This window comes from Triticum aestivum, chromosome 6A (assembly GCF_018294505.1).
Source record: "Triticum aestivum cultivar Chinese Spring chromosome 6A, IWGSC CS RefSeq v2.1, whole genome shotgun sequence".
Classification (NCBI taxonomy): domain Eukaryota; kingdom Viridiplantae; phylum Streptophyta; class Magnoliopsida; order Poales; family Poaceae; genus Triticum; species Triticum aestivum.
This window is the reverse complement of record NC_057809.1, coordinates 383,478,434-383,502,739: the sequence shown is the minus strand read 5'-3', so window position 1 is coordinate 383,502,739 and position 24,306 is coordinate 383,478,434. Positions and strand designations below refer to the sequence as shown.

The following is a 24,306-nucleotide window of genomic DNA, read 5'->3' as shown; positions in this document are numbered from 1 at the left end:
GTATGAAGGATTGCTTGCCGGTCTCAGAATCGCAGCAGACCTTGGGATCAAGAAGCTCATTGTCAGGGGTGACTCACAGCTTGTCGTCCGCCAAGTGAACAAGAACTACCAGAGTCCATTGATGGAAGCATATGTTGATGAAGTGAGGAAGTTAGAAGAACACTTTGACGGCCTACAGATGGAGCATATCCCAAGAGCTCAGAATGACATTGCTGATGGCCTGTCAAAGTGCGCCGCACTAAAGTTACCTGTGGAACCAGGGATCTTTGTGCTCAAGTTGACTCAACCATCCGTAACACCATCAACTGGACAAAGCAAGAAGAGGAAGTTGGTTTCTGGTGACTACTTTCCGGCAGAGCTCCCCGAAGCCGCCGCCAAGAAAGTCCCCAAGATCAACACCAAGGATGCTGAGGGGCAGTCTGCTCCGGCAAGCCTTATGGTTTGTTCCGTTGAAGCAGACGCTCCCGACAAGTTTTGCTCCGGCAAGCTTGCCGGGGAACATCAAGCTCCGGCAGGGCCGCAAGTCCTTGCCGTAGAAGCGGATGTTCCCGCAGCAGCAGATGTGCCTTTAGTCCTTGTTGTCGAGCCACAAGCTCCAGCATGGGCACAGCAGATTGTCCATTTCCTTCAGACAGGAGAACTTCCCGAAGAGCAAGAAGAAGCGGAAAGAGTAGCCCGGCAGTCAAGTATGTACCAGTTTGTCGATAGCATACTGTACAGAAGAAGACTCAACGGTGTGAAATTGAAGTGTATTTGCCGGGAAGATGGACAAAAGCTGTTGGCAGAGATACATGGAGGCATATGTGGCCACCACATTGGCGCAAGAGCACTTGCCGGCAAAGCTTTCCGGCAAGGTTTCTTTTGGCCGACAGCCCTCCAGGATGCAACTGCACAAGTAACCAAGTGTGAAGCGTGCCAGTTCCACTCCAAACAGATACACCAGCCAGCTCAAGCTCTCCAGACGATCCCTTTATCCTGGCCATTTTCGGTCTGGGGGCTCGATATCCTCGGCCCTTTCCCCCGAGCTGTCGGGGGCTTTGAGTACTTGTACGTCGCAATCGACAAGTTCACAAAGTGGCCGGAAGTGCAGCCAGTGAGGAAGGTGACAGCACAGTCAGCAGTCAAGTTCTTCAGGTCAATTGTTTGCCGTTTCGGGATCCCTAACAGGATCATCACCGACAACGGCACGCAATTCACGAGCCGCACCTTCATGCAGTACGTCCAAGACCTTGGCGCCAAGGTCTGCTTCGCTTCTGTTGCTCATCCGAGAAGCAACGGTCAAGCAGAGAGGGCAAATGCTGAAGTGTTGCGCGGGCTCAAGACCAGAACTTTCGACAGGCTGCGCAAGTGCGGAAGAAACTGGATCGAGGAGCTGCCGGTGGTTCTTTGGTCGATCAGAACGACGCCAAATCGAGCCACTGGCCAGACACCTTTCGCTCTAGTCTATGGAGCAGAGGCAGTTCTCCCCACGGAACTCGTATACGGATCGCCTCGAGTGCTCGCTTATGATGAGCTTGAGCAAGAACAGCTGCGACAAGACGACGCGCTGCTCCTTGAGGAAGATCGTCTTCAGGCTGCTGTACGAGCTGCTCGATACCAGCAAGCTTTGCGCCGCTACCATAGCCGCAAAGTTAAGGCCAGAAGCTTCGAGGAAGGCGACCTTGTTCTTCGGCGCGTTCAGTCCGCCAAGAATTCCAACAAGTTGACGCCGAAGTGGGAAGGCCCTTATCGGGTGAGACGAGTCACAAGGCCCGGCGCTGTCCGCCTTGAGACCGAAGATGGCATTCCGGTGAGCAACTCCTGGAACATAGAACATCTTCGTAAGTTTTTCCCGTAGGGCGCGGTTGCCGGAACCCCGTTCCGGCAACCACCTTTTGTACAAGTCTTGCCGCTGTTGCATGTAATCCTTTGTACAAAGCCGGGCGCAGATCCCGTGCATAAGTAAAACCCCATGTGCTCCGCACAACTTGTCCATTTCATGCATTAGTTTCTTTCTTGCATGCGTTATCTGACACTTTGTGCAGCACCTACATCCGGTAAGCAATAACGAGCCGAAGGGCTCCATATCATTATTTTCTCTTCTTTCTTCTTTTCAACAAAGGAAAAGAAGGTTCCCTCGCACACATGTTTGCCGGGGGGGAAGGAGAAGATTGTGGTATGGACCAGGCGTCGTTCAAGCAAAGTTTGCCTTGCCGGGAAGCAAACGACAGAAAAGCTAAGTTGCCAAAGTTTGAGCAATCAGTTTTTAAATTTTTGAGTTATCTTCCTCGAACGACCCTGCTTTGTATGGAAAACCTGTGCGCGGAGGAACCAACTCGTGGCTAGTTGCGCCCTTACTTTGTTTCGAGTCCGCTCAACAACTTAAGTGTGCTGCATCTAGTCGCGACAAGGTTTCTTGTCGGAAGCAGCGCCGCCAGCAGGCTGCTGAAGTTCCGCACTCAGCGCTCGCGGCTCGGGTGCCTGCGCCGACAAGTTCCCTAGAAGCGTAGGGTAAAAACATACAAAGGAAGGAATCTAGTAGAGGAAATAACATAGCAATTGATAACAGAAATAAAGTTATATTACAAGATAACTTGTCGCAGCTCTAACAGAATGTTTTCATAACATGATTAGCAGCGACAAGGGAAAAGAAGAAATGGGCGGCCTAGTCTACGCGTCCGCCCTCGACCCTCTTGATCTCGCTCACCTTGTCCACAATGGGTGCGACAAGGGCCTTGAGTGCGTCCCGATCGGCGTCTGGCGGCAAGGACTTGAGGACGTTGGTGAAGCTGAGGCCTGGATTGCGGAAGGCCACCTTCATCAGCACCTTCTGGAGAACCCCGGCGCAGATTTTGCGCGACTCGTCGGCCAGCTGCTTTGGGATCCTCTCCCGGAGCCGCTGGAGTGCCGTCGCCACGCCCTTGAAGAACAGGCTGAGCTTGGCGCTGGGTTGGAGATTCTCGTCGGAGGGATACCCAAAGTCCTCCATCCCCAGCTGCGCCAGCTCCTCGTTGATGACTGCGGCAATATTCACCAGACCCTCGGTCCAGTGCTCCACAGTGTCTCTGAACGAGTTCTGGGTAACTGCGATGCTCTCCAGCAGCGCCTGTCAGCCTTGACCTTCTCCGACAAGGTCTTCTCCCGCTCCTTGGCGGCCTCCAGCGTCTGCATCAGCGTGGCCAGCTTCAACTCCAGGTCCGCATTGGAATCCTTGGCGGCGCTGAGCTCCTTGCCCCTCTCAGCGAGAAGACCTTGCAGCTCACCGTGGGCGGCAGCATCCTTCTCACGCTCACGCTTGAGCGCGGCAAGCTCCTCGCCGCTCTTCCCAATGTTGGCCTCCAGCTGCGCCACCTTCTCCTCCAGCTCTTTCTTGGCAGCCTCTGCGATGCGGCAGCGTCCTTTGCCTCCTTGAGCGCCCCGCCAAGTGCTTGCTCGCGCTCGGCGAGCTCCTCCTTGTAGCTGTCGAGGTTGGCCTTCCGCTGCACCAATTCACCTTCTCGCGCGGACTGCTTCTCGGCGGCCAGCCTTTGCTCCTCCTCAGCTTCGGCCTTCTCGAGAAGGAAGGCCGTGCGCTCCTCGTCGAGTCGCTCCCGCTCCTGTGCCAGGGACCGGAGAGCTTCTTGATTGTGGCCCCGGAGCTCCTCCGCGCGCTTCTCCATGTCAACTCCCGCCTTCGCGACAAGCCCTTCCCGGGAAGCCAGCTTGGCTTGCCGGGCGCGGTAGAGTGACAGCAGCTTCCGCAGCAGCTGCTCCTTCTCAGGCTCACCACTGCTGCTGCTGGGCGCGTCGACCAACGACAGTCCAGCAGAGGCGAGCACCTCCCCGTCGAAAGTTTCCCCCTCGACTGGCGCCCTGGAGCTCGACGCCCAGGGTAGCTTGATGAAGATGTCGTCGCCGGCCTTCAAGTAGGCGCCGGGCTGGGGCTCCTCGGAGCCCGGCTCCGCAGAAGCGGCAGAGGGATCGGCGGTCGGCGCAGCGCCTGGCGCTCCTGCGGCCTCAGGGTCGTCAGTGCGATCGCCCGACCCCTCACCGGCTTCTGCGGCGGCAGCCTTGGCGGCCTCCTCGCCGGCGGTCTCATCAGCACCAGCCCCTTCCTCGCCGGCGCCCTCTGTCTTCATTGGCTCAACCGCAGATGGGTCTGAAGAACGAAGAAGGGAGGAAAATCAATCAAAAAATCAAGAGAAGAAAATCAGAAGAAGAAGAACCCAAGGGGAAGTTTTTGGACAAGTGAATTACCTGTGCCAAGATCTGCAGTTGCGGTCTCGGCCGCCGCAGGATCGACGGTGCTGCCCCTTGCCGGAGAGTTCTCCCTTGCCGGAGAGCGCTCCCTTACCGGGAACCCCTCCCTTGGCGGCGTAGTCGAAGCGGATGGCACTTCGGGACCAGCTTCCGGGCGCTCCTGATGTGGCTGCTCTGCTCCTACACAAATCAACAAGCAAGATATCAACAAAGGAAAAAGCACTCATGCGCGCCCGACAGCAGAAAGCTAACTATGAACTTACGCTGGGGGCTGCGCTGGGGGCTGCTTTGAGGAGTGATTGCCGGGTCCGTCAAGGTGGTCTCGGACCCACCCCCTGCTGACACGGTGGGGTCATCTTCGATGACAATCACCGCGGCCTTGGCCCTCTTCGCCGCTCTCTGGGCCAGCGTCCTGAAAAGAAAGGAGTCCAGATTGAAGCAAGTCAGATACAAGATATAAACAGCAAGATTGAAGAACTACAAGAGCACCAAAGAAACTTACTCTTCTTCCTCCTCGTCGGAGCTGAGCGCGAAAAGATCGAAGTCCGGCCCTCCTCGGTGCGGCGAGGCGGAGGAGTAGGATCCCTTGCCCGCTTGGCGGGGGCGGTGGCGGTGGCCCGGGAAGATCCCGCTCCAGTTGCCGCTGCTGCGTGAGGCGCTCCCGCGGCAACATTGCTTGCCGCGGTAGAGCGCGTCGCACGGCTCGGCGGCTGTTGACCCGGCTGCCGCCCCGCTGCGTCCCCGGCCCTGCGAAGGCGCCTTCTTGGCGGGGCCGGGGGCTCCGCCTGCGGCAAGTTTTCTGAAGGCTCGGGCTCTTCCTCGCCGGCCTCGCTCGGCTCAGCTTCAGAGCCGGCAGGCTCTTCCTCGCCAATGAACTCCGCGCGCTCGGCAAGGTTTGCCGCCTCTGCAGCCTCCGCCTCCTCCACAGTGAACCCGAACACGCCCGCGGCAGCTGCGGCCGCAACCTCTTCCGCCCTAGTGGCGATGCGCTGCAGCTCCTCGTCGGTGGTGTCACGGGTGAGGCTCTTCTGCTCGTCAGCGTGGACCGGCACTTCTTCCAAGTTGTCGAAGAACGCTTGCACGACGTCATCCGCAGGCTCTTGCCAAGTTGGAACGATTCCGTGTGAATCGCACAACGGCATCATGGCGCGGATCCGGTCAAGCGAAGAATTGTTGCACAAAGGGAACGACGCCCCTCGGCAGCGTGAATGGGTGCTGGGGGTCGCGTTTGAACAACTCCAGGAGCATTGCATCCAGCTCCAAGACGGTGAAGTTGTAGTTGAGGCCCGGCCGCAGCCTCATGATGTCCGCCGAGTTCTTGAATTCCCAGGCGGGCCTCCCCCTCTCCTGCAGGGGGCGATGCGGCGGCGGAGGAAATCTGCGCCTACAGCGCCTACAGTGAGCCCGGCAAGCCTGAGGCGAAGGATCCTAGTAATGGCGATCTTCAGCCTCTCGTCTTCCGGGGCCACGTTGCTCCAGTCATTGCCGCGCACTATTGGAGCTTGGCGCACGGCGGTGAAGGGCTGCGGATTCTCCTCGACGATCCAGCACCACTCCGCTCTCCACTCATCCCACTTGCTGCGGAGCTCACCCTCCAAGTACGCCTCCTTCTTGCCGACTCTCGAGATCCAGGCGATCCCTCCGGCAAGCGGCTCTCCTCTCTCTACCCGAGGTATGAAGAAGTGGCGGAAAAGGGCAACATTGGGGTGGACTCCGACAAAGTTTTCGCACAAATGTGCGAAAACTGCCATGGTCAGAACGGCGTTGGGGGTGAAGTCAAGGAGGCGGAAGCCGTAGGTGTTCATGATATCGCAGAAGAACTCCGAGAAGGGCGGGCAGAGCCCGCAATAGAAGAATAGCGCGAAGAATGGGTACCCGTTTGGAGCCAGCTCCGAAGCAGCGGCCGGGAGTACCCTCGTGCGCGGATGCGCACGCGTCTCCGTCGCCCAAAAGAGGTAGAAGTACTCCCTCAGCTCCTTGCACGCCGAGCTGGGGGGAGAAGATCGCCCGCTCCTTCCGCAGCGCCGCGAGCCGCTGCGCCTCGGCCGACTTCACGCCCTTTCCCTTGTCGGCTTTCGGAGCCATGGCGGAGGTGGTGGGGGAGGTCGACGGCGTTGGTGATGCTGGTGGCAATGGGGGGCGGAGCGCTGCTCTCTCGGCTTCGAGAAGAAGGGGGGGAGCGGCGGAGGTTCGTGAAGATGGAGTAGTAGCAACCAGCGAGGGGGAACGAACTGCCCCTGTTTCCTCTGCTTATAAAGAGGGACGGGGCGGACGTTTCGCCCTTCCGAATAAAGAACCACCCACGATCTCTCCCACGATGCCGCATTCAACGCGTGCCGTTAGGGGAGAGCGCGGTGGATACGGAGCGAGATTCGGCGTGGCCCAGTCCGCGTGTGCCCGTGCCCTGTCTTGGGCCTGGCCCAACAGCGCTCGGCACCGTGTCTGGCCCAGGCCCGGGGGCTCCTGTCGGTGTACTAGAATAGGGGTACCCTAGTACCCCGAACTTGTGCACGGGCAGTTGCAGCACCCCGCGGCAAGGCTTGCCGGGCGAACGCCAAGATCCTCCGTGGTTCCCTTGGAGCCATTCAAGAACAAAGTATTTAAGCTCAGGAGACAAGGCCCCGGCAAGAGGAGCTTGCCGGGAAGGCCAACCAAGGCACTCCAAGGAACTTGCCGCGACGCGCCACGCGCTCCGGCAAGGCAACAAGGCCCCGGCAAGAGGAGCTTGCCGGGAAGACCAACCAAGGTACTCGAAGCCCGGTGAGCGACAAGCTTCCGGACCCGACAAGATAGCCGCAGCGGCAAGGCGCTTGCCGCGGCAGGCGGCCACTCTGTGCCCACGCTCCAGCACATCCGCCAACGTGTCGCTCTGGGGGCCTCTCCAGGCGCGCGTGGCGGGAGGCTGTGCAGCCAGCGGTGCGCAGTGGCATGCGAAGCTGGCAAGATCGCCATCGTGGCGAACGATGGCGCCCCTAACGGTCCTTTTCTGCACTGTTTGGGTGACTCAGACGGGCATTTAATGCCCTTGTCCCCTGCCGTCAGGGTTAGGTAGGGTGCACTGTACAAGTAACTGTACCAACCACCTCACTTTTTACATTTGTGCCCTTCTCTGCGTTGCCACCTGTCGGTGACCCCTTTAGCGTATAAAAGGAGGCCCATGCGCAATGTAGGGGGGGTCCGGGTCGGTTCGATTCATTCGTACGCCAGAAAACACTACGCTCTCTCTCTAGAGCAAGAACACAAGATAATACAACCAGACAAGCAGCAGTAGGAGTGTTATCTCTCCGGAGAGCTCCGAAGCTGGGTAAACTGCTCGTGTGCCTCGCCTCGATCTGCTCTTCGTGCGATCTCCGCCCCCCGCCGAACCGAAAGGGGCCCGGTCCGCCGGCCCCATAGGTGTTCGTGGATCAGTTTCCCCGACACCGACCCTGCGCGGAATCCGGCCCGGGTAGCAACCCGGCGGTCCGGGACGGTGATTCCTGCTGGATGGCCACCGCGCGGCGCTCGAACGCGCGGGCGTAGTACATGGCCGTCTGAAGGTCTTGTGGCCCCTTCATCTCGACGTCCACGCGGATGTGGTCGGGAAGGCCGCCGACGAAGAGCTCCGCCCGCTGTAAGGCCGTCACACCAGGCACGTGGCATGCTAGTGCCTGGAAGCGGTCGGTGAAATCCTGCACCGTGGAGGTGAACGGTAGGCGGCCCAACTCGGCCAAGCGGCTCCTGCGTACCGGTGGTCCGAATCGAAGAAGACATAGCTCGCGGAAGCGATCCCACGGTGGCATGCCGCCCTCGTCCGGCTCGAGGGCGTAGTACCATGTCTGGGCGGCCCCGCGGAGATGGTAGGAAGCCAGCCAAGTGCGCTCCGACGCGGGCGTGCGCTGTCCACGGAAGAACTGGTCACACTGGTTGAGCCAGTTAAGCGGGTCGTCCGAACCGTCGTACGTGGCAAAGTCGATCTTTGCGAACCAGGGCGGCTGCTGGTGTGGCGCGCCCTGGCCCACTGCCTCGGCGGTACGGAGGGCTGATGACGGAGCTCGGTCCAGGGTGGAAGGGCCGGCGTAGTCCCCTGTGGCTCCCGACGCCTCGGGCTGCAACTGGAACCCTGACGGCGGCCGGGCCTCTGTGGAAGCTGACGGCGGCCCGTGGAGCCAGCCAGGAAGTGGCGACGATGACGAAGGGAAACGGACCTCCTGGATCGGAAGGCCGCTCGGCGAGGACCGGCCCAGGCTAGGGTTGGGCGGGGGCGGTGGTGGAACCTGCACCGTTGCCGCCGGGAGGGATGGCGCGGGCTGCGGGGCCCAGGTCAGCCACTGCGGTCCCTGGGTGGTGGCGAGCGGCGCGGTTGGCACCGCGAACGGCGTCGGCCACTGCGGCCAAGGCGGCGTCGAAGCCGCCGGTGGGGAAAGCGCCGGGTAGCCACCGGTGGTGGCCGCCGGTACTGAGTACCATGGCAGCGCCTGCTGGCCCGCGGACGCGGCCGGATGAAGCAGTGGAGGCGGCCCGTACGGGCCCGCCAAGTAGAGGCGGATGCCCTCGACCGCGACGACCAGGTCGTTGAGCATGCCGGCCATGGCCTTCGGTGTGAACTGCGGCGGTGATGGGGGAGGCGACGGCGGTGGTTGCTGGTGGGGGGTTTGTGGCTGGCCCTGGCCCGGCGTGGTGCCGGGTGCGGGGGAGATTGGCGCCGATAGGGAGGCCGTGGTGCCCGGCGACGCAGCGGCGGCGTTGGTGGAATTGGTGGCAGCGGCGGTGGGGGAGGCGTTGGGCAGCGGTGGTGGCGGGTTTGGAGGCGGTGAAGACATGGTCGAAACCCGGGTACCTGATACCAAGGTGTTAGGAGCTAGGGTTTTGCCCGGTCTTGGCCGTAGGCAGTAGGGGAAGGAGGGGGCTGGGCGTGGCGATGAGCGGCCGTGCCGGCGGCTGGGCGCCGTCGCGGGAGAGGAGGATGGCGGCGGCAGCGCAAGAGGCAGGGGGCGGCTAGGGTTCCGGCTCCTCTGGGAGCCGGGCAATAGAGATAATCTTCTTATTGCTTGATTCCAAAAAGAGTCTTACAGCCTATATTTATAACCTAGATAACTTGCAGAAGAATTAATCTAAGATAACTTGCATAAGAATTAACCTAAGATAACTTGTGGGCTAAGATTGCCCAGTGGGCCTAGCTAAACCGGCCATAACAACCCCCCCCCCCCCCCCCCCCCCCCGCACGAACTTTAGTAACCTCGTAATCGCGTCCATGTACCCAATTGATTTGACGTACTCGAGGAGGCAGGAAGCAAGTGGGCACACAAAGGAAGAACCGGGTCCGGAATAATGATATACGGGATAGAGTTGGGGTAGCACCTATTCAAGAGAAGCTTGTCCAACATCGTCTGAGATGGTTTGGGCATATTCAGCGCAGGCCTTCAGAAGCTCCAGTGCATAGCGGACGGCTAAAGCGTGCTGATAGTGTCAAGAGAGGTCGGGGTAGACCGAACTTGACATGTGAGGAGTCTGTAAGGAGGGATCTGAAGGACTGGAGTATCACCAAAGAACTAGCCATGGACAGGGGTGCGTGGAAGCTAGCTATCCATGTGCCAGAACCATGAGTTGGTTGCGAGATCTTATGGGTTTCAGCTCTAGCCTACCCCAACTTGTTTGGGACTAAAGGCTTTGTTGTTGTTGTTGTTGAGGCAGGAAGCGAGTGATACAATGGCGACTGCTCGGCAGCCCGCGATCTCTGGTGCATTTTATTTAAGTCAGGTTGTGGTTCAGGCGTTGGTAGTAGTCCTTGTCGAAGTTCCCCGTCGTCAACGAAAGTGTACACTTTCACCACCCCTCCGCTTGCAGTCTGGGCTATCAACCAGCTTCCAATACAGTTTCATCCTCCTCCATCACTTGGCCGATGACGAGCCCATGGCAGCTCCAAATGACCTGTTTATGGAAGCAGCTGCTGCAGCTCCCAAGCTTCTGGCGAGGAATGGAGGCGACGAGGCACAAGGGAAGGACGATTGTGAGGTGTATTTTTTGAACTGTATGTGCCACGCAAGCCAAGTCCAGGGTGCCAAACAAGTGTTTTGTGAGATATTGGACTAAAGTGCCCCGCAAGCCAAGTTGTTGTACTGCGGGCATTATTTACTCTTAAAATTCTGTGTTGGATTTTGGGAACCATGCTAAGGATTGTCCAGTGCTTGCATGAAACAACATTGGTATTTGCACCTTCATGCACTCACAGTTTACCAATAATATTCTATTTCTATATCAAGTTTGCTATCTATCCAAACCGTTGGTTCCCAACTGCATTGTTAAGTGGGGTGAGGTGTTTTCCCTCATTTGAGGAAAAAAAATTATCTGCTGTAGCTTGATTTATTGGATTGTGTTTAATGAATTAATTAACTAAAATTTATTCCAGGAATAAAAATCTATGCTGATAGTTCTGCATTAGAAGCGGAATCACGGAGGCTTGCATTACATGACCAAGTGCCATCAAACATTTACCTCAGCAAGGTCTTATTCTCTGAAGGATCTTTGTCCTCAATTGCAATTTTGAACAACTTGCTGCAACTGCTTGATTTGCTAATTCTGATCTGTCAACCCTTTCCGGGTTTCTACTGTACCGCCATATGTCAGTCCCTGATCTATATTTAGTACGCTGCTTACCTGTATGGCTGTATTTGACTGATACCATGTTATATTGTGCAGGAGTATAGCCGATATGACCGACAAATTGGAAAGTCTATCAGTAAACTTATGCCAACTACCGACAGTGTCAAGTGAGTATACAACTAACAAATACTCCCTCCGTCCCAAAATAAGTGTCTTGACCTTATTACAACTTTGTACTAGAGTTAGTATAAAGTTGAGACACTTATTTTGGGATGGAGGGAGTACAATACTCCTTAAATGCCAGAGTTCAGTTCAGATAAGGACACTTAAAATACAAGAAAGCTACCATTGTGACAACCTGGAACTAACTTGACAAGGGCTGTTGGAAAATTGAAGAATCATCCACAATTCCACATTGATGCCATATTTTTAAGAAATGACAACCATAATACATGCAGTAAGGCATCAAGGTTAAAGTTACTAGACAATACCTCGCGTGTTGCTGCAGCAATCCTCTATTCTTAAATGCATAAATAAGTGCTAAATAAACTAAAACTAATGTAAAAGCATTTTGCATGAAGTTCCTAAGAAGACATGCATGAGTTGATGAGGTGGCGTGTTTTGCTTGAATATTAATGCCAAAAAAGTAACTTATGACTATGGAGAGGAAAATTAGATAGTGGGTTGCAACTATTTAGGAATAGAGGATTTCCAATGCTTTGGGGTCCTTCACAAATATTTTTGTATCACTTTGGATTAAAATAGTGGGAACAGCTGTCTCTTAGACTGATATGCAAACTTACTACCAGTAACTTGTTTCTTCAAGAAAAATGCTTGTTTCTGTTGTTGAGTGACAGAAAGAGGAATATCAAATGCAGTAACTAATTAGTTATTCATATACCCTAGTTAAATCAAGTGGTAATTCCTTTTTGTAAACAATCACAATGGTTCTAAATGAATGCCACATCGGAAGTGGTTCAATATGCTCTCACCAGAGGTGAAATGATTGCTATGCATTGAGGGACTGAATTGTGATATGTTCATTGGAAAGATAATATATATATATATATTGAAGTGATTCAATATGGTTTGGGAAATGAGAAGCGGGCTACATCACTGTTTTATATGCCACCAGAATAATCTGGCATTCCTTACTGTCATATTAGCAATTCAAGTTAATGTTTATCAGGCATAATCCATCATTAGCTTGCACCATTCAATTATTGCTCAAGTTGTGGATGCTTGCTTCTAAGCATCTGTTGCTGTCAATTTTACCACCATGCCTGCATGGTTGTCAGTTCTGATTTATTGTTCCCTTGTCTTCTTTCTTTCTTAATTGCTTGTGCATGATAAATACAAATACTAGTTAGTTTGTTCATACCTGTTGCTGGTTAGGTCAACATTTGGTATGAGTTCTTATTTAACTTGAATCCTTGCTTAATTGTTCCTTGCAGGGCCAGGGCTAGTGAGCTTATTAAAGCTTTAGATGGACAGGATTGTCCTCGTCCAATCGCTTGTCGTTTATTTGCAGACAAGGTAGCTACATGCCTACATTTATCTGCTATATTTTCTTTTTAGAAAACATCATGATATATGTCTGGCTTATCAAACCAGTCCACGGGCCTATAGAATGATCATGCGTTCATGGTTATTGGCAGGATTGGTTCTATTTAAGTATCAGTAGAGTTACATATGTAAATGAAAACTTAAGCACTTGCTTTAGAAACATGAATCATTAGCAAATCATGGTTTTCTTGTTTATGTACTTTAGCTGGTGCGTTGATGGTGACACCTTCTGTTTTGGGGAGAAACATGGTATTACTAATTGATTTGTTATATTTACATAGTCTTTATACTACAGTCTAGATGGTATGTTTTCTGTAGCTGCTGATATCTTGTTTTGAACATAGTTACGCACCCATGCATGAATTGAAACTAGCATTGTGGAAAGTTACGTGACTTTTACTCATATTGACCCATTTTCTCAATATTGTACACTTCAATAATTACGTGATATTACTTTACAGATGATTTCAATAGTCAAGAGTCGGAATCCGACGGACAAAACCTTTGGAAAATTGGCCTTTGCTTGTGGATATGTCATGCTACTAGTTACCAATCAGGTATCTTTTTCGCTTTGCAGAGTGTTACTGCTCATTAGTCATTACTGAGTCTGAGTGGATTGATCACTACAATTTGCTATTTTGTTGGTGTCATTTCAGTATATGTAACAGGCAACATGACTATATAATTAAGTAAATCTGAAAACTCTTAACTTTCTGAACAGATAATATGTGGATAATTCTTTCTTGCAGGTCTGGTACATGTAACATATCTTTGATATTCTGGTAGGCACAAGTGCACATGCTGCAGTTTTGTTTACCAGGACTTATTGTGAACTTGTGATAGTTAAAGTAGTCTTGGTGAAAATATAGTTTGCTTGCATGACATATCAGCTTGAATTGTGTGGAACTGAGGTCTGACAACAATTATTTTGTATTTAATTTATGCTAATTTAAATGGTCTCTGAGTAGCTCAGATACAGAAGTGCGACATGGTGTAACATACATATGCTGTCAATTTGTTTGTCTTAAAAGCAATTATGCGTCCTCAGATTGCTATCAAGATGAAAATTTTCCTATTTCATATGGCTTCAGATGTGTGCAATCTTTGCTGCAGCTCTAGTATGATGATAATCAATCAGTTACAATTCTGTGTGTAATTCAGGTACCAGATGCAATGGATTATCTTCTGGCTGAGTTCAACAAAGTTTGCATGTACACAGTTCCAAAGCATCTCCATGCTTTAAATGTACGTCTTGATGTGACTGAACTTTTTAGCAGCGCTTTCTTATCTTCTTGCTTATATTTGAGGTGGTGAAAAAACAGAAGCCGTTATGTTTTTGGTGTTGCCATTTCTTGGAGGATGTGCCCAAAAGATACAATATTTCAAATCTCAGAGTTATATCTATGTTTAAACTGTGAATGCACCTGATTTTATGGTTTGGAAATGTGTACTATTTTGATATTTTTTGGCCCATATATTTGGCTTATATTTTGGATTATCTCATCATCTGTAATTGCTTAGGCACAAGCACGAAACACAGATTACTTCAGGCTTATTGGCTACCAGGAAGAAGATGGAAAACTTCAGAGCACTGAGAAGTATTTGGTAAATGTTGTTGCATACGTCAAACTCTATGCTGCCATGATTCAGGTGTGTATAGTCCTTGTCTGACATAATCAGTTTGGTAAAAACATCAATTAAGTCTGATTGAGATTTGGTAGTAAATATGCATTTTATGTTCTGTCCTTTCCGTAACAATAGGCTGTTTTCCTGTTAACTGCAATCCATTATTTTTAATTTCAGCACAGTGATAACAAGTTACGTTTTGCCATGGTTTGTGCAATGACAACATGATGAACCTTGACAAGTTATTATGTACTCCCTCCGTCCCAAAATTCTTGTCTTAGATTTGTCTAGATACGGATGTATCTAATACTAAAACGTGACTTGATACATCCGTATTTAGACAAATCTAAGACAAGAATTTTGGGATGGAGGCAGTACCATGTTGTATGCTATCACATTATACTTAAATAGAAGACTTGTGTTCAACAAACTGCTGTTTTTCAGTAGAGCAGAAATATGACCGCATAACTTTGTCTACAGACAGAAATCAAAGGTGTGCGGCATCCACATGGCTTAGCCGAGGGATGGAAATGGCTTGCAATGTTCCTCAATACTATCCCGGCGATCCCTGCCACTGCTTTTGCTCTTCATGCTTTCCTCAAGGTAGAGATCCGCATCAGGACTTGTGTGCCGTGTGTCTGACTATCTGTGTATGCAGACTTGTAGCTAACCAGGATTGTTCTTCTTTTAGGTCGCTGGTTTTGCGCTTCACAAGAAATATGGATCACAGTTCATGAAAATTCTAGATGTAATATCGCGGCACTTCATACCAGCTTTGAAAGCACAAGGTTCGAAAGTTCAGCCAGAGGCTATCAATAATCTACAGAATTATCTGAATGACAAAATTTATCTGGAGGAGCCAGAAGGGCAGTACCTTGCCCAGCAGCTGCTATCGAAAATGTTCTTGTGAAAATTAACATCAGATCGGCATGGAGAGCTATCAGCTATGATTAGCAGCAGTAGTTGCCAGTTGGTGCATCTATTTCGTCCGAGGGAGTAAGCTCCGTGGGTGTAACTTATGGAGAAGCCTAAAATTGTCTTGAAGATTATTTTGGATGGACTTCCACCATGTTACTCCCTCCGATCCAAATTACTTTTCGCTCGAATGGATGTATCTAGCCTGAAATATGTCTAAGATATGGATCGGGGGGAGTAGTAAATTAGGATAGAAGTGCCACTTGGTGGAGGTCATGCGATTTCTTGTGATGTATACTATGGGATGCAAACCTTATGTCAGTTTGAAGTCAACGTTGTTCTGAATATAATTCATCTGCGTTGATCAAATTATTGTTTGTAACATAAACACTTGATAAATCATATTAGATGTCATATATCTGCTTATGAATTATTGGTAGTCGTAGCACCAGGATGTTCAGTGCAGCTGTGCACGCCCTTTCCATGCATCTCTTTCAGGCCTCAGCATCAGTCCAGTTCTCCGGACCCCACAAGGTCTGCAGTTGCACTCTCCTTGGCCAATTGCAGAGCCGAGTATGAGATGGGGATAAAGCTACGGCTAAAAGCCTAAAACCTCCTGCCTGAGAGCAAGCCAAGAAAATGGCAGCACCACCTCTCAGCCTCGCACGCCGCGTCGCCGGCGCCTCCTCCCCTGCCGCCGCGGCGCATTCCTCCTCCTGTCCCCGTTACTTTCGTCCTCGCCTGCTCCCTTCAAAGGTACGCGGTTTTGTCTCCTGCGTTTTCCTGTGCTCTTTCTGTGCCCTGAGCTGCCGGTGGTTGTGTGCGTGCAGCGGTGGAGTGGGGTGGTGAAGATGGGGGCGGCAGTGGGAGGCGGGCAGGGGGGCGAGGAGGAGGAGACGAGGCAGGCCAAGGAGATGGCCGCTGCCAGGAGGCGGTGGGAGACGCTGGTGAGCTCACGCCTTTCTACTCTTCTCATTTCGTTTACACTACGCGTCTACAGTACCACCGGTTGTGCAAACCTCCTCTGAAGTTGCTTTCATCTCGGAATCACGGCGCTCTTAGCTTAAGCTTTGTCGTTTGAATTCGGCATCCATGTGTGTAATGCATGTATGAATCTCTAAATGATGAACTGCTGTTATTTGTATGGCTGTGGAATGCTCTGCTTGAAGATCAGGGAGCAGAAGATCAAGACCCTTACACCAAGGGAAGCTGGCTATACATTCAAACTCACGGACAAGGTCCTTCTGGATGTTAGGCCTTCAAATGAGCGTCAAAAGGTTGGTGGTAGGACTAACAACCATTTCTAGTGTTGGTTAATCGTCGATGCTCACATTTTCCTGTCCTTTGCTCGTATCGCAGGCCTGGGTGAAAGGTTCTACCTGGATTCCAGTATTCGATGTGGATACATCGTCTGATTTGAATGGCCTCAGCAAGAAAGCATTCAACTTTATGATTGGTATGCCAAATGGAGTTCTGGCTACATCGTTGGATCTGACTGTTGCTAGCACTACTGTCTTGAAGGCATTTGTTCAACTTTGTTCGCACTATTTCATTATAAAAGTTGCCATAGAAGGACCATAGCATGGAGTGATTCTTCAGAATAGACAATCCAGACTGGAGACTAATAAGCTAATAGTGCATCAAACACAGTTACGAGATATAAAACAGGCCTTTTCTTTCAACATAGATTGACTTATTTTCAACTCATACAATACCATCGTTTGTAGTATGTCAGCTCATATGGTACCACCATTTGCAGTTCTAGACTTCAAGTGTGACTAAACTCTCATCACTCTTGCATAATAGGTGGCTGGTGGAGTGGCAGCTCAACAATGTCATTCAATAAGTATGCTTGGCATTTGTTAAAACTTGGGCCTCTCATGAATTGTATTTTAAAACCAATTTGATTGACTGACTTTACAACAAATTCCTAGGAACTTTGTACAGCAGACCGAGGAGAAGTTCTCAAAAGATGCAGATATCATCCTAGTATGCCAGAAGGGACTGAGGTAATTGCTTGTTAGCTCACTTTCTAAGTTTCTGATGTTGGATTTGTACTGCTTATTAGCTCATTTTCTGACTTTCTGATGCTGGATTTGCACTGCATGACACACTGACAACACATACTCGTACCTTTTCACCTTGCTGGCCTTCATGGAAGTTAAATCATCTCATCATCCTATGTTCTTTATGGAGCACTGTTTTTTTATGCTGTATTTAGACTCACCATGTGACTAGAAAGGTCTCTACCGTTTCCTGGACACCGGCGCATACCACTTCTTAAACTTGAGCTTTGTGTGGCATGCTGCTCATACACACAAGATGCTATTTCAACTACCTAAATCTTGGACAAATGATTCTAAAAGAAATCTTGAACAAAATATCACTCTTTCAGTCATTGCACTCTAGTAATTTAAGGTTGCATCTGCCCATCGTATTGGTGCTACTGCTACATCTTGTAGCGTCCATCATAGAACATTTGCGATTCAACGTCCGGTGTGGATTTTTGTCTGACAGTTTTGATATCCCCAAAAATGTTTGGCAGATCAATTGCTGCCGCAGAGCAACTTTACAATGCTGGCTTCAAAATTTTATTCTGGGTACAAGGAGGATTGGAAGCTGCTGAAGAGGAGGTAGGAGTAGGAGTCATCTTATGATCTTCTATTTTGGAGTTATATTAATTTCATGTTTTTTTCTCTTTATAGGACTTTGAGCGGGAAGGTTCCCAGCCTTTCAAGCTTGCTGGTATCGGTGGGGTTTCTGAATTTTTTGGGTAAGTTCCAGGACCTCAACACCTATGATAATGTCAGTGTGACGGTGTTATTTTCCTCACCAAAATGTGTGCACCAAGGCCTTGTATTAAGGTTGAAGATTTTCCTGTGAGATACAAGCTACGAGCTTGCCACCAACCTAAGACCTGAGCGATCAGATTACAGTACACATGTAGATAAGCATGATACTGTGTTTTCTAATCATTCTGAGATGATCCAAATATGTTTCAGCATTCCACAAAAGCATTCAGCATCGTTAGTGAAATGACATCCACTAGGGTACTAATCCTGAATCTTTTTTGACAACTTGGTTTCAGCTGGACGGATCAGCAACGTGCACAGGCTGCAAAGGAAGGATGGGGATATCGGCTGCTCTTCACGGGCCGATTGGTAATTCGTTTTGAAAAATATGCATGTACTTAACTCTTGTCTGCAATGGAAAGATCTTTAAACATTCTTCTTCTTCCTCGAACCACACAGGTTGGAGCAATTGTGCTAGCAGATGCTCTGTTTGTGGGTGCCCAAAGTATTGGCCCTCTGCTTCAACAATTACAGCCTCATTAACTGATCGATTCCGAGGAAGATGCTGTGGTGTTCAAGCTAACTTGAAGGCATCATTTCGGGCGTTCATCTTGAGAGAGACCCAAAACAACTGCACGAGGACACAGTTAGGCCGTTCCTCATGCCTGCTATGATAACACACGGAGACGGAATGTTCTTTCCTAGAAGTATCTAGTTATGAATCTAGAGCCTCATTTCTGACTCGATGAATTACAGAAGTTCAGGCCGCACAGGATAATTATGATTTCGTGGAATTCTCCTGTTGAAAATTCTGTTCAGAAAATCTTGAGTCTCAAAATATCACATAAAAAATATCACATGTGTGGATATAAATCTCATTGTGTTAGTGACCCTGCCCAAGAAGGCCCACATGCCAGGATCGTCAAGACAGCCAGCGCCGCGCGCACAAGAGCAACCCACGCTACACCGGCCCAGAATGGGTGAACAAGGCCGGCCCGACCCGGAGCACTACTGAAGCCAGCGACCCCCTCCTCCTAGGGTACCCGGTGGATCACGGCAAACGGCACCCGGCGGCTACCAACTCCTGATCCGATCCCCTTTCTTCCTCCTCGCTAGAACCCTAGCTACCTCCTGAACTGTGTAATTGCTACCTAAATTTGTATCTATGAGTGAGATTGCCACCAAATACTTGAGCTACCTAGTGTGTCCCTTACATCTGGTATCAGTCGCCACCACCACCATTCCTATCGCGTGGTCTGGCGCAGTTCATCGAGACGCGAAGTCTGCGTCACGCACGACTGCAATTGGAGCACATGGATCCCGCGGTCAAAACCTACCTCGACAAGCTTACCTCCATGATGGAGGCCAACACCGCGGCGCTCACGGCGGTCACCACCCGCCTCGACGATCTGGCGGCGTGGCGGCCCGATCTGGAGCGACGCGTGGCCGATCTGGGGGGACGCGGTCGCTGTGCTTCAGCAAGAGCGACCCGGCAACAACGACACCAACGGCGGGGGCACCCAGGCGCCAGCTCCCATGGCGCCACCGCCAGCGGCCCGTGGCACTCCTCTACGTGTTGCGGAGGGCGCGGCGGATGCTTCACGCGGGTCCGATGACCACGACGTGTTCCATCTGCAACGGGTGACGTCGGCGGTGTCATTCCAGACACCACCGCCGCTCCCGCCCAACGGTCAGATCGAGATCCCTTCTCCTAGTGCTTTACCATCACCGTTCGCGCATGCTAGTCAAATGCTGGCGGGGCTGGGTCAGGCGCATCGTCGATAGCCTTTTCGCAGTTCTCGGGGGAAAATCCCAATCTGTGGAAGACTATGTGTGAACAATACATTAACATGTTCAGGATACATGACTCTTTTTTGGTTCCCATGGCCGCCCTGAATTTTTCGGGCTCGGCTGCTATATGGCTTCAGTCCATCCAGAAGAAACTAGGATCATTTACTTGGGAGTCCTTTGTCGCTCTGCTTTGTACTAGATTTGGGCGAGATAGACAACAAATGCTAATTCGCCATTTCTACACCATTAAGCAAACTACCTCAGTAGTTGATTTCATAGAGAAATTTGAGCTTATTACAAATCGTTTGAGTTCATATTCAGACGCGATTCACCCATTCTACTTTCTTACTCGTTTTGTGGAAGGGCTAAGACCGGATATCAGGGCGGTGGTCATGGTGCAACGACCACCGGACCTGGACACAACGTGCGCCCTGGCTCTGCTGCAGGAGGAGGTGGCAGACGGGGCGCACACAGAGCCATTCAGGCAATCAGCGGCGCGGCCGCCTGACCATACGGCACGATTGCCAACAGCGCTGCCCCTGCCTCCTCCACCAGGACGTGCCCCGCCACAGGCAGGGGCGACTGATCGGCGCGGCACGGATGCAGCAAGAGCAGAAGCAGCAAAAATCAAGACCCTCCAAGATTACCGAAGGGCACGAGGATTATGCTTCAAGTGCGGCGAGCGCTAGGGCCAAGAACACGTGTGCCCCACCTCGGTGCAGCTCCACGTCGCGGAGGAGCTGCTGGAGCCCTTCGGCATCGACGCGTCGGCAGAAATGCAGGACAAAACACCAGAAGAACCAGGACAAGCCATAGTCATGGCGATCTCGAGATCAGGAGCGATAGGAGGTGTGTCCCAGAAGGCGTTTCAACTCCGCGCTTGGATTCAGGGCCGAGAGGTGCTGATGTTGGTCGAATCAGGCAGCACCAACTCCTTCATCAACAAGCGTTTTGCCGAGGGAATCAAGGGCGTGCAGCCATTTTCAAGGGCTTACAAGGTGCGCGTGGCGGACGGAGGGGAGCTGATATGTTCCTCACATGTGCCAGAATGCACATTGTGCTCCCAGGGGCAGGGGCACCAGTTCTGTGACGCCCCCGATTCAATCATACACTAATCATACACGCAAATGTGTACGATCAAGATCAGGGACTCACGGGAAGATATCACAACACAACTCTACAAATAAAATAAGTCACAAGCATCATATTACAAGCCAGGGGCCTCGAGGGCTCGAATACAAGAGCTCGATCATAGACGAGTCAGTGGAAGCAACAATATCTGAGTACAGACATAAGTTAAACAAGTCTGCCATAAAAAGGCTAGCACAAATAGGGATACATATCGAAAGAGGCGCAGGCCTCCTGCCTGGGATCCTCCTAAACTACTCCTGGCCATCGTCAGCGACCTACACATAGTAGTAGGCACCTCCAGCATAGTAGGAGTCATCGTCGACGGTGGCGTGTGGCTCCTGGACTCCGTCATCTGGTCGCAGCAATCGGGTATAGAAAGGGGGGAATGGGGAGCAAAGCAACCGTGAGTACTCATCCAAAGTACTCGCAAGCAAGGAGCTACACTACATATGCATGCATTGGTATCAAATGGAAAAGGGATAGCATATGTGGACTGAACTGCAGAATGCTGGAATAAGAGGGGGATAGCTAGTCCTATCGAAGACTACGCTTCTGGTAACCTCCATCTTGCAGCAGAAGAAGAGAGTAGATGGTAAGTTAACCAAGTATCATCGCATTGCATAATCCTACCCGGTGATCCTCCCCTCGTCGCCCTGTGAGAGAGCGATCACCGGTTGTATCTGGCATTTGGAAGGGTGTGTTTTATTAAGTATCCGGTTCTAGTTGTCATAAGGTCAAGGTACAACTCCGGGTCGTCCTTTTACCGAGGGACACGGCTATTCGAATAGATTAACTTCCCTGCAGGGGTGCACCACATTTCCCAACACGCTCGATCCCCTTTGGCCGGACACACTTTCCTGGGTCATGTCCGGCCTCGGAAGATCAACACGTTGCAGCCCTACCTAGGCACAACAGAGAGGTCAGCACGCCGGTCTAAATCCTATGGCGCGGGGGTCTGGGCCCATCGCCCATTGCACACCTGCACGTTGCGAGTGAAGGAAATATGCCCTAGAGGCAATAATAAAGTTATTATTTATTTTCTTATATCATGATAAATGTTTATTATTCATGCTAGAATTGTATTAACCGGAAACATAATACATGTGTGAATACATAGACAAACAGAGTGTCACTAGTATGCCTCTACTTGACTAGCTCGTTAATCAAAGATGGTTATGTTTCCTGACCATGAACAATGAGTTGTTATTTGATTAACGAGGTCACATCATTAGTTGAATGATCTGATTGACATGATCCATTCCATTAGCTTAGCACCTGATCGTTTAGTATGTTGCTATTGCTTTCTTCATGACTTATACATGTTCCTATGACTATGAGATTATGCAACTCCCGTTTGCCGGAGGAACACTTTGGGTGCTACCAAACGTCACAACGTAACTGGGTGATTATAAAGGAGCATTACAGGTGTCTCCAAAGGTAGATGTTGGGTTGGCGTATTTCGAGATTAGGATTTGTCACTCCGATTGTCGGAGAGGTATCTCTGGGCCCTCTCGGTAATGCACATCACATAAGCCTTGCAAGCACTGCAACTAATATGTTAGTTGTGAGATGATGTATTACGGAACGAGTAAAGAGACTTGCCGGTAACGAGATTGAACTAGGTATTGGATACCGACGATCGAATCTCGGGCAAGTAACATACCGATGACAAAGGGAACAACGTATGTTGTTATGCGGTCTGACCGATAAAGATCTTCGTAGAATATGTAGGAGCCAATATGGGCATCCAGGTCCCGCTATTGGTTATTGACCGGAGACGTGTCTCGGTCATGTCTACATTGTTCTCGAACCCGTAGGGTCCGCACGCTTAAGGTTACGATGACAGTTATATTATGAGTTTATGCATTTTGATGTACCGAAGGTTGTTCGGAGTCCCGGATGTGATCACGGGCATGACGAGGAGTCTCGAAATGGTCGAGACATAAAGATTGATATATTGGAAGTCTATGTTTGGACATCGGATGTGTTCCGGGTGAAATCGGGATTTTACCGGGTTACCGGGAGGTTACCGGAACCCCCCGGGAGCCATATGGGCCATCATGGGCCTTAGTGGAAAGGAGAAAGGGGCAGCCCAAGGGGGCTGCGCGCCTCCCCCCTTCCCCTAGTCCTATTAGGACTAGGAGAGGTGGCCGGCCACCCCTCTCCCTCTTTCCCCCTTGGGAATCCTAGTTGGAATAGGATTGGGGGGGGGAGTCCTACTCCCGGTAGGAGTAGGACTCCTCCTGCGCCACCTCCTCCTGGCCGGCGCCTCCTCCCCCCTTGGCTCCTTTATATACGGAGGCAGGGGCACCTCTAAACACACAAGTTGACACAAGTTGATCCACGTGATCGATTCCTTAGCCGTGTGCGGTGCCCCCTGCCACCATATTCCTCGATAATACTGTAGCGGAGTTTAGGCGAAGCCCTGCTGCTGTAGTTCATCAAGATCGTCACCACGCCGTCGTGCTGACGAAACTCTTCCCCGACACTTTGCTGGATCAGAGTCCGGGGATCGTCATCGAGCTGAACGTGTGCTCGAACTCGGAGGTGCCGTAGTTTCGGTGCTTGATCGGTTGGATCGTGAAGACGTACGACTACTTCCTCTACGTCGTGTCATCGCTTCCGCAGTCGGTCTGCGTTGGGTACGTAGACAACACTCTCCTCTCGTTGCTATGCATCACATGATCCTGTGTGCGCGTAGGAAATTTTTTGAAATTACTACGAAACCCAACAGTGGCATCCGAGCCTAGGTTATTGATGTTGATGTTATATGCACGAGTAGAACACAAGTGAGTTGTGGACGATACAAGTCATACTGCCTACCAGCATGTCATATTTTGGTTCGGCGGTATTGTTGGACGAGACGACCCGGACCAACCTTACGCGTACGCTTACGCGAGACCGGTTCCCTCGACGTGCTTTGCACAGAGATGGCTTGCGGGCGACTGCCTCTCCAACTTTAGTTGAACCAAGTATGGCTACGCCCGGTCCTTGCGAAGGTTAAAACGGAGTCTATTTGACAAACTATCGTTGTGGTTTTGATGCGTAGGTGAGATTGGTTCTTACTTAAGCCCGTAGCAGCCACGTAAAACATGCAACAACAAAGTAGAGGACGTCTAACTTGTTTTTGCAGGGCATGTTGTGATGTGATATGGTCAAGGCATGATGCTGAATTTTATTGTATGAGATGATCATGTTTTGTAACCGAGTTATCGGCAACTGGCTGGAGCCATATGGTTGTCGCTTTATTGTATGCAATGCAATCGCGATGTAATGCTTTACTTTATTACTAAACGGTAGTGATAGTCGTGGAAGCATAAGATTGGCGAGACGACAACGATGCTACGATGGAGATCAAGGTGTCGCGCCGGTGACGATGGTGATCATGACGGTGCTTCGGAGATGGAGATCACAGGCACAAGATGATGATGGCCATATCATATCACTTATATTGATTGCATGTGATGTTTATCTTTTATGCATCTTATCTTGCTTTGATTGACGGTAGCATTATAAGATGATCTCTCACTAAATTATCAAGAAGTGTTCTCCCTGAGTATGCACCGTTGCCAAAGTTCGTCGTGCCCAGACACCACGTGATGATCGGGTGTGATAAGCTCTACGTCCATCTACAACGGGTGCAAGCCAGTTTTTGCACACGCAGAATACTCAGGTTAAACTTGAC

The 24,306-nt window shown here is 50.9% G+C and overlaps 2 protein-coding genes across 4 annotated transcripts in view; both read left to right on the top strand.

Annotated features, from left to right (window-relative positions):
• The window catches only part of LOC123127596 (protein GLE1), a 28,872-nt gene extending 13,596 nt beyond the window's left edge, over window positions 1-15,276 (top strand). For all 3 annotated transcript variants that reach the window (XM_044547346.1, XM_044547347.1, XM_044547348.1), the window contains 8 exons: window positions 10,607-10,701; window positions 10,897-10,967; window positions 12,255-12,336; window positions 12,828-12,923; window positions 13,528-13,611; window positions 13,888-14,016; window positions 14,473-14,595; window positions 14,684-15,276. In XM_044547346.1, the coding sequence (XP_044403281.1) occupies window positions 10,607-10,701; window positions 10,897-10,967; window positions 12,255-12,336; window positions 12,828-12,923; window positions 13,528-13,611; window positions 13,888-14,016; window positions 14,473-14,595; window positions 14,684-14,902 (899 nt within the window). In that variant the 3' untranslated portion in view covers window positions 14,903-15,276. The remainder of the gene's footprint in view (window positions 1-10,606; window positions 10,702-10,896; window positions 10,968-12,254; window positions 12,337-12,827; window positions 12,924-13,527; window positions 13,612-13,887; window positions 14,017-14,472; window positions 14,596-14,683) is intronic.
• Window positions 15,277-15,379: 103 nt separating this feature from the next.
• LOC123127597 (rhodanese-like domain-containing protein 11, chloroplastic) lies at window positions 15,380-18,522 on the top strand. The gene is made up of 10 exons (XM_044547349.1): window positions 15,380-15,663; window positions 15,738-15,854; window positions 16,077-16,184; window positions 16,267-16,363; window positions 16,714-16,753; window positions 16,842-16,916; window positions 17,453-17,540; window positions 17,613-17,680; window positions 17,996-18,068; window positions 18,159-18,522. The coding sequence occupies exons 1-10, from the start codon at window positions 15,547-15,549 to the stop codon at window positions 18,240-18,242; spliced, it is 867 nt and encodes a 288-aa protein (XP_044403284.1). The 5' UTR covers window positions 15,380-15,546; the 3' UTR covers window positions 18,243-18,522.
• Window positions 18,523-24,306: the final 5,784 nt, after the last annotated feature.

Bases quoted from the DNA above. Each gene is read 5' to 3' on its own strand.
- LOC123127597 (XM_044547349.1), top strand. From the start codon at position 15,547: ATGGCAGCACCACCTCTCAGCCTCGCACGCCGCGTCGCCGGCGCCTCC. The intron at 16,754-16,841 runs GTATGCTTGGCA...ACAAATTCCTAG, and splicing joins TCAACAATGTCATTCAATAA to GAACTTTGTACAGCAGACCG. The intron at 16,917-17,452 runs GTAATTGCTTGT...AATGTTTGGCAG, and splicing joins GTATGCCAGAAGGGACTGAG to ATCAATTGCTGCCGCAGAGC.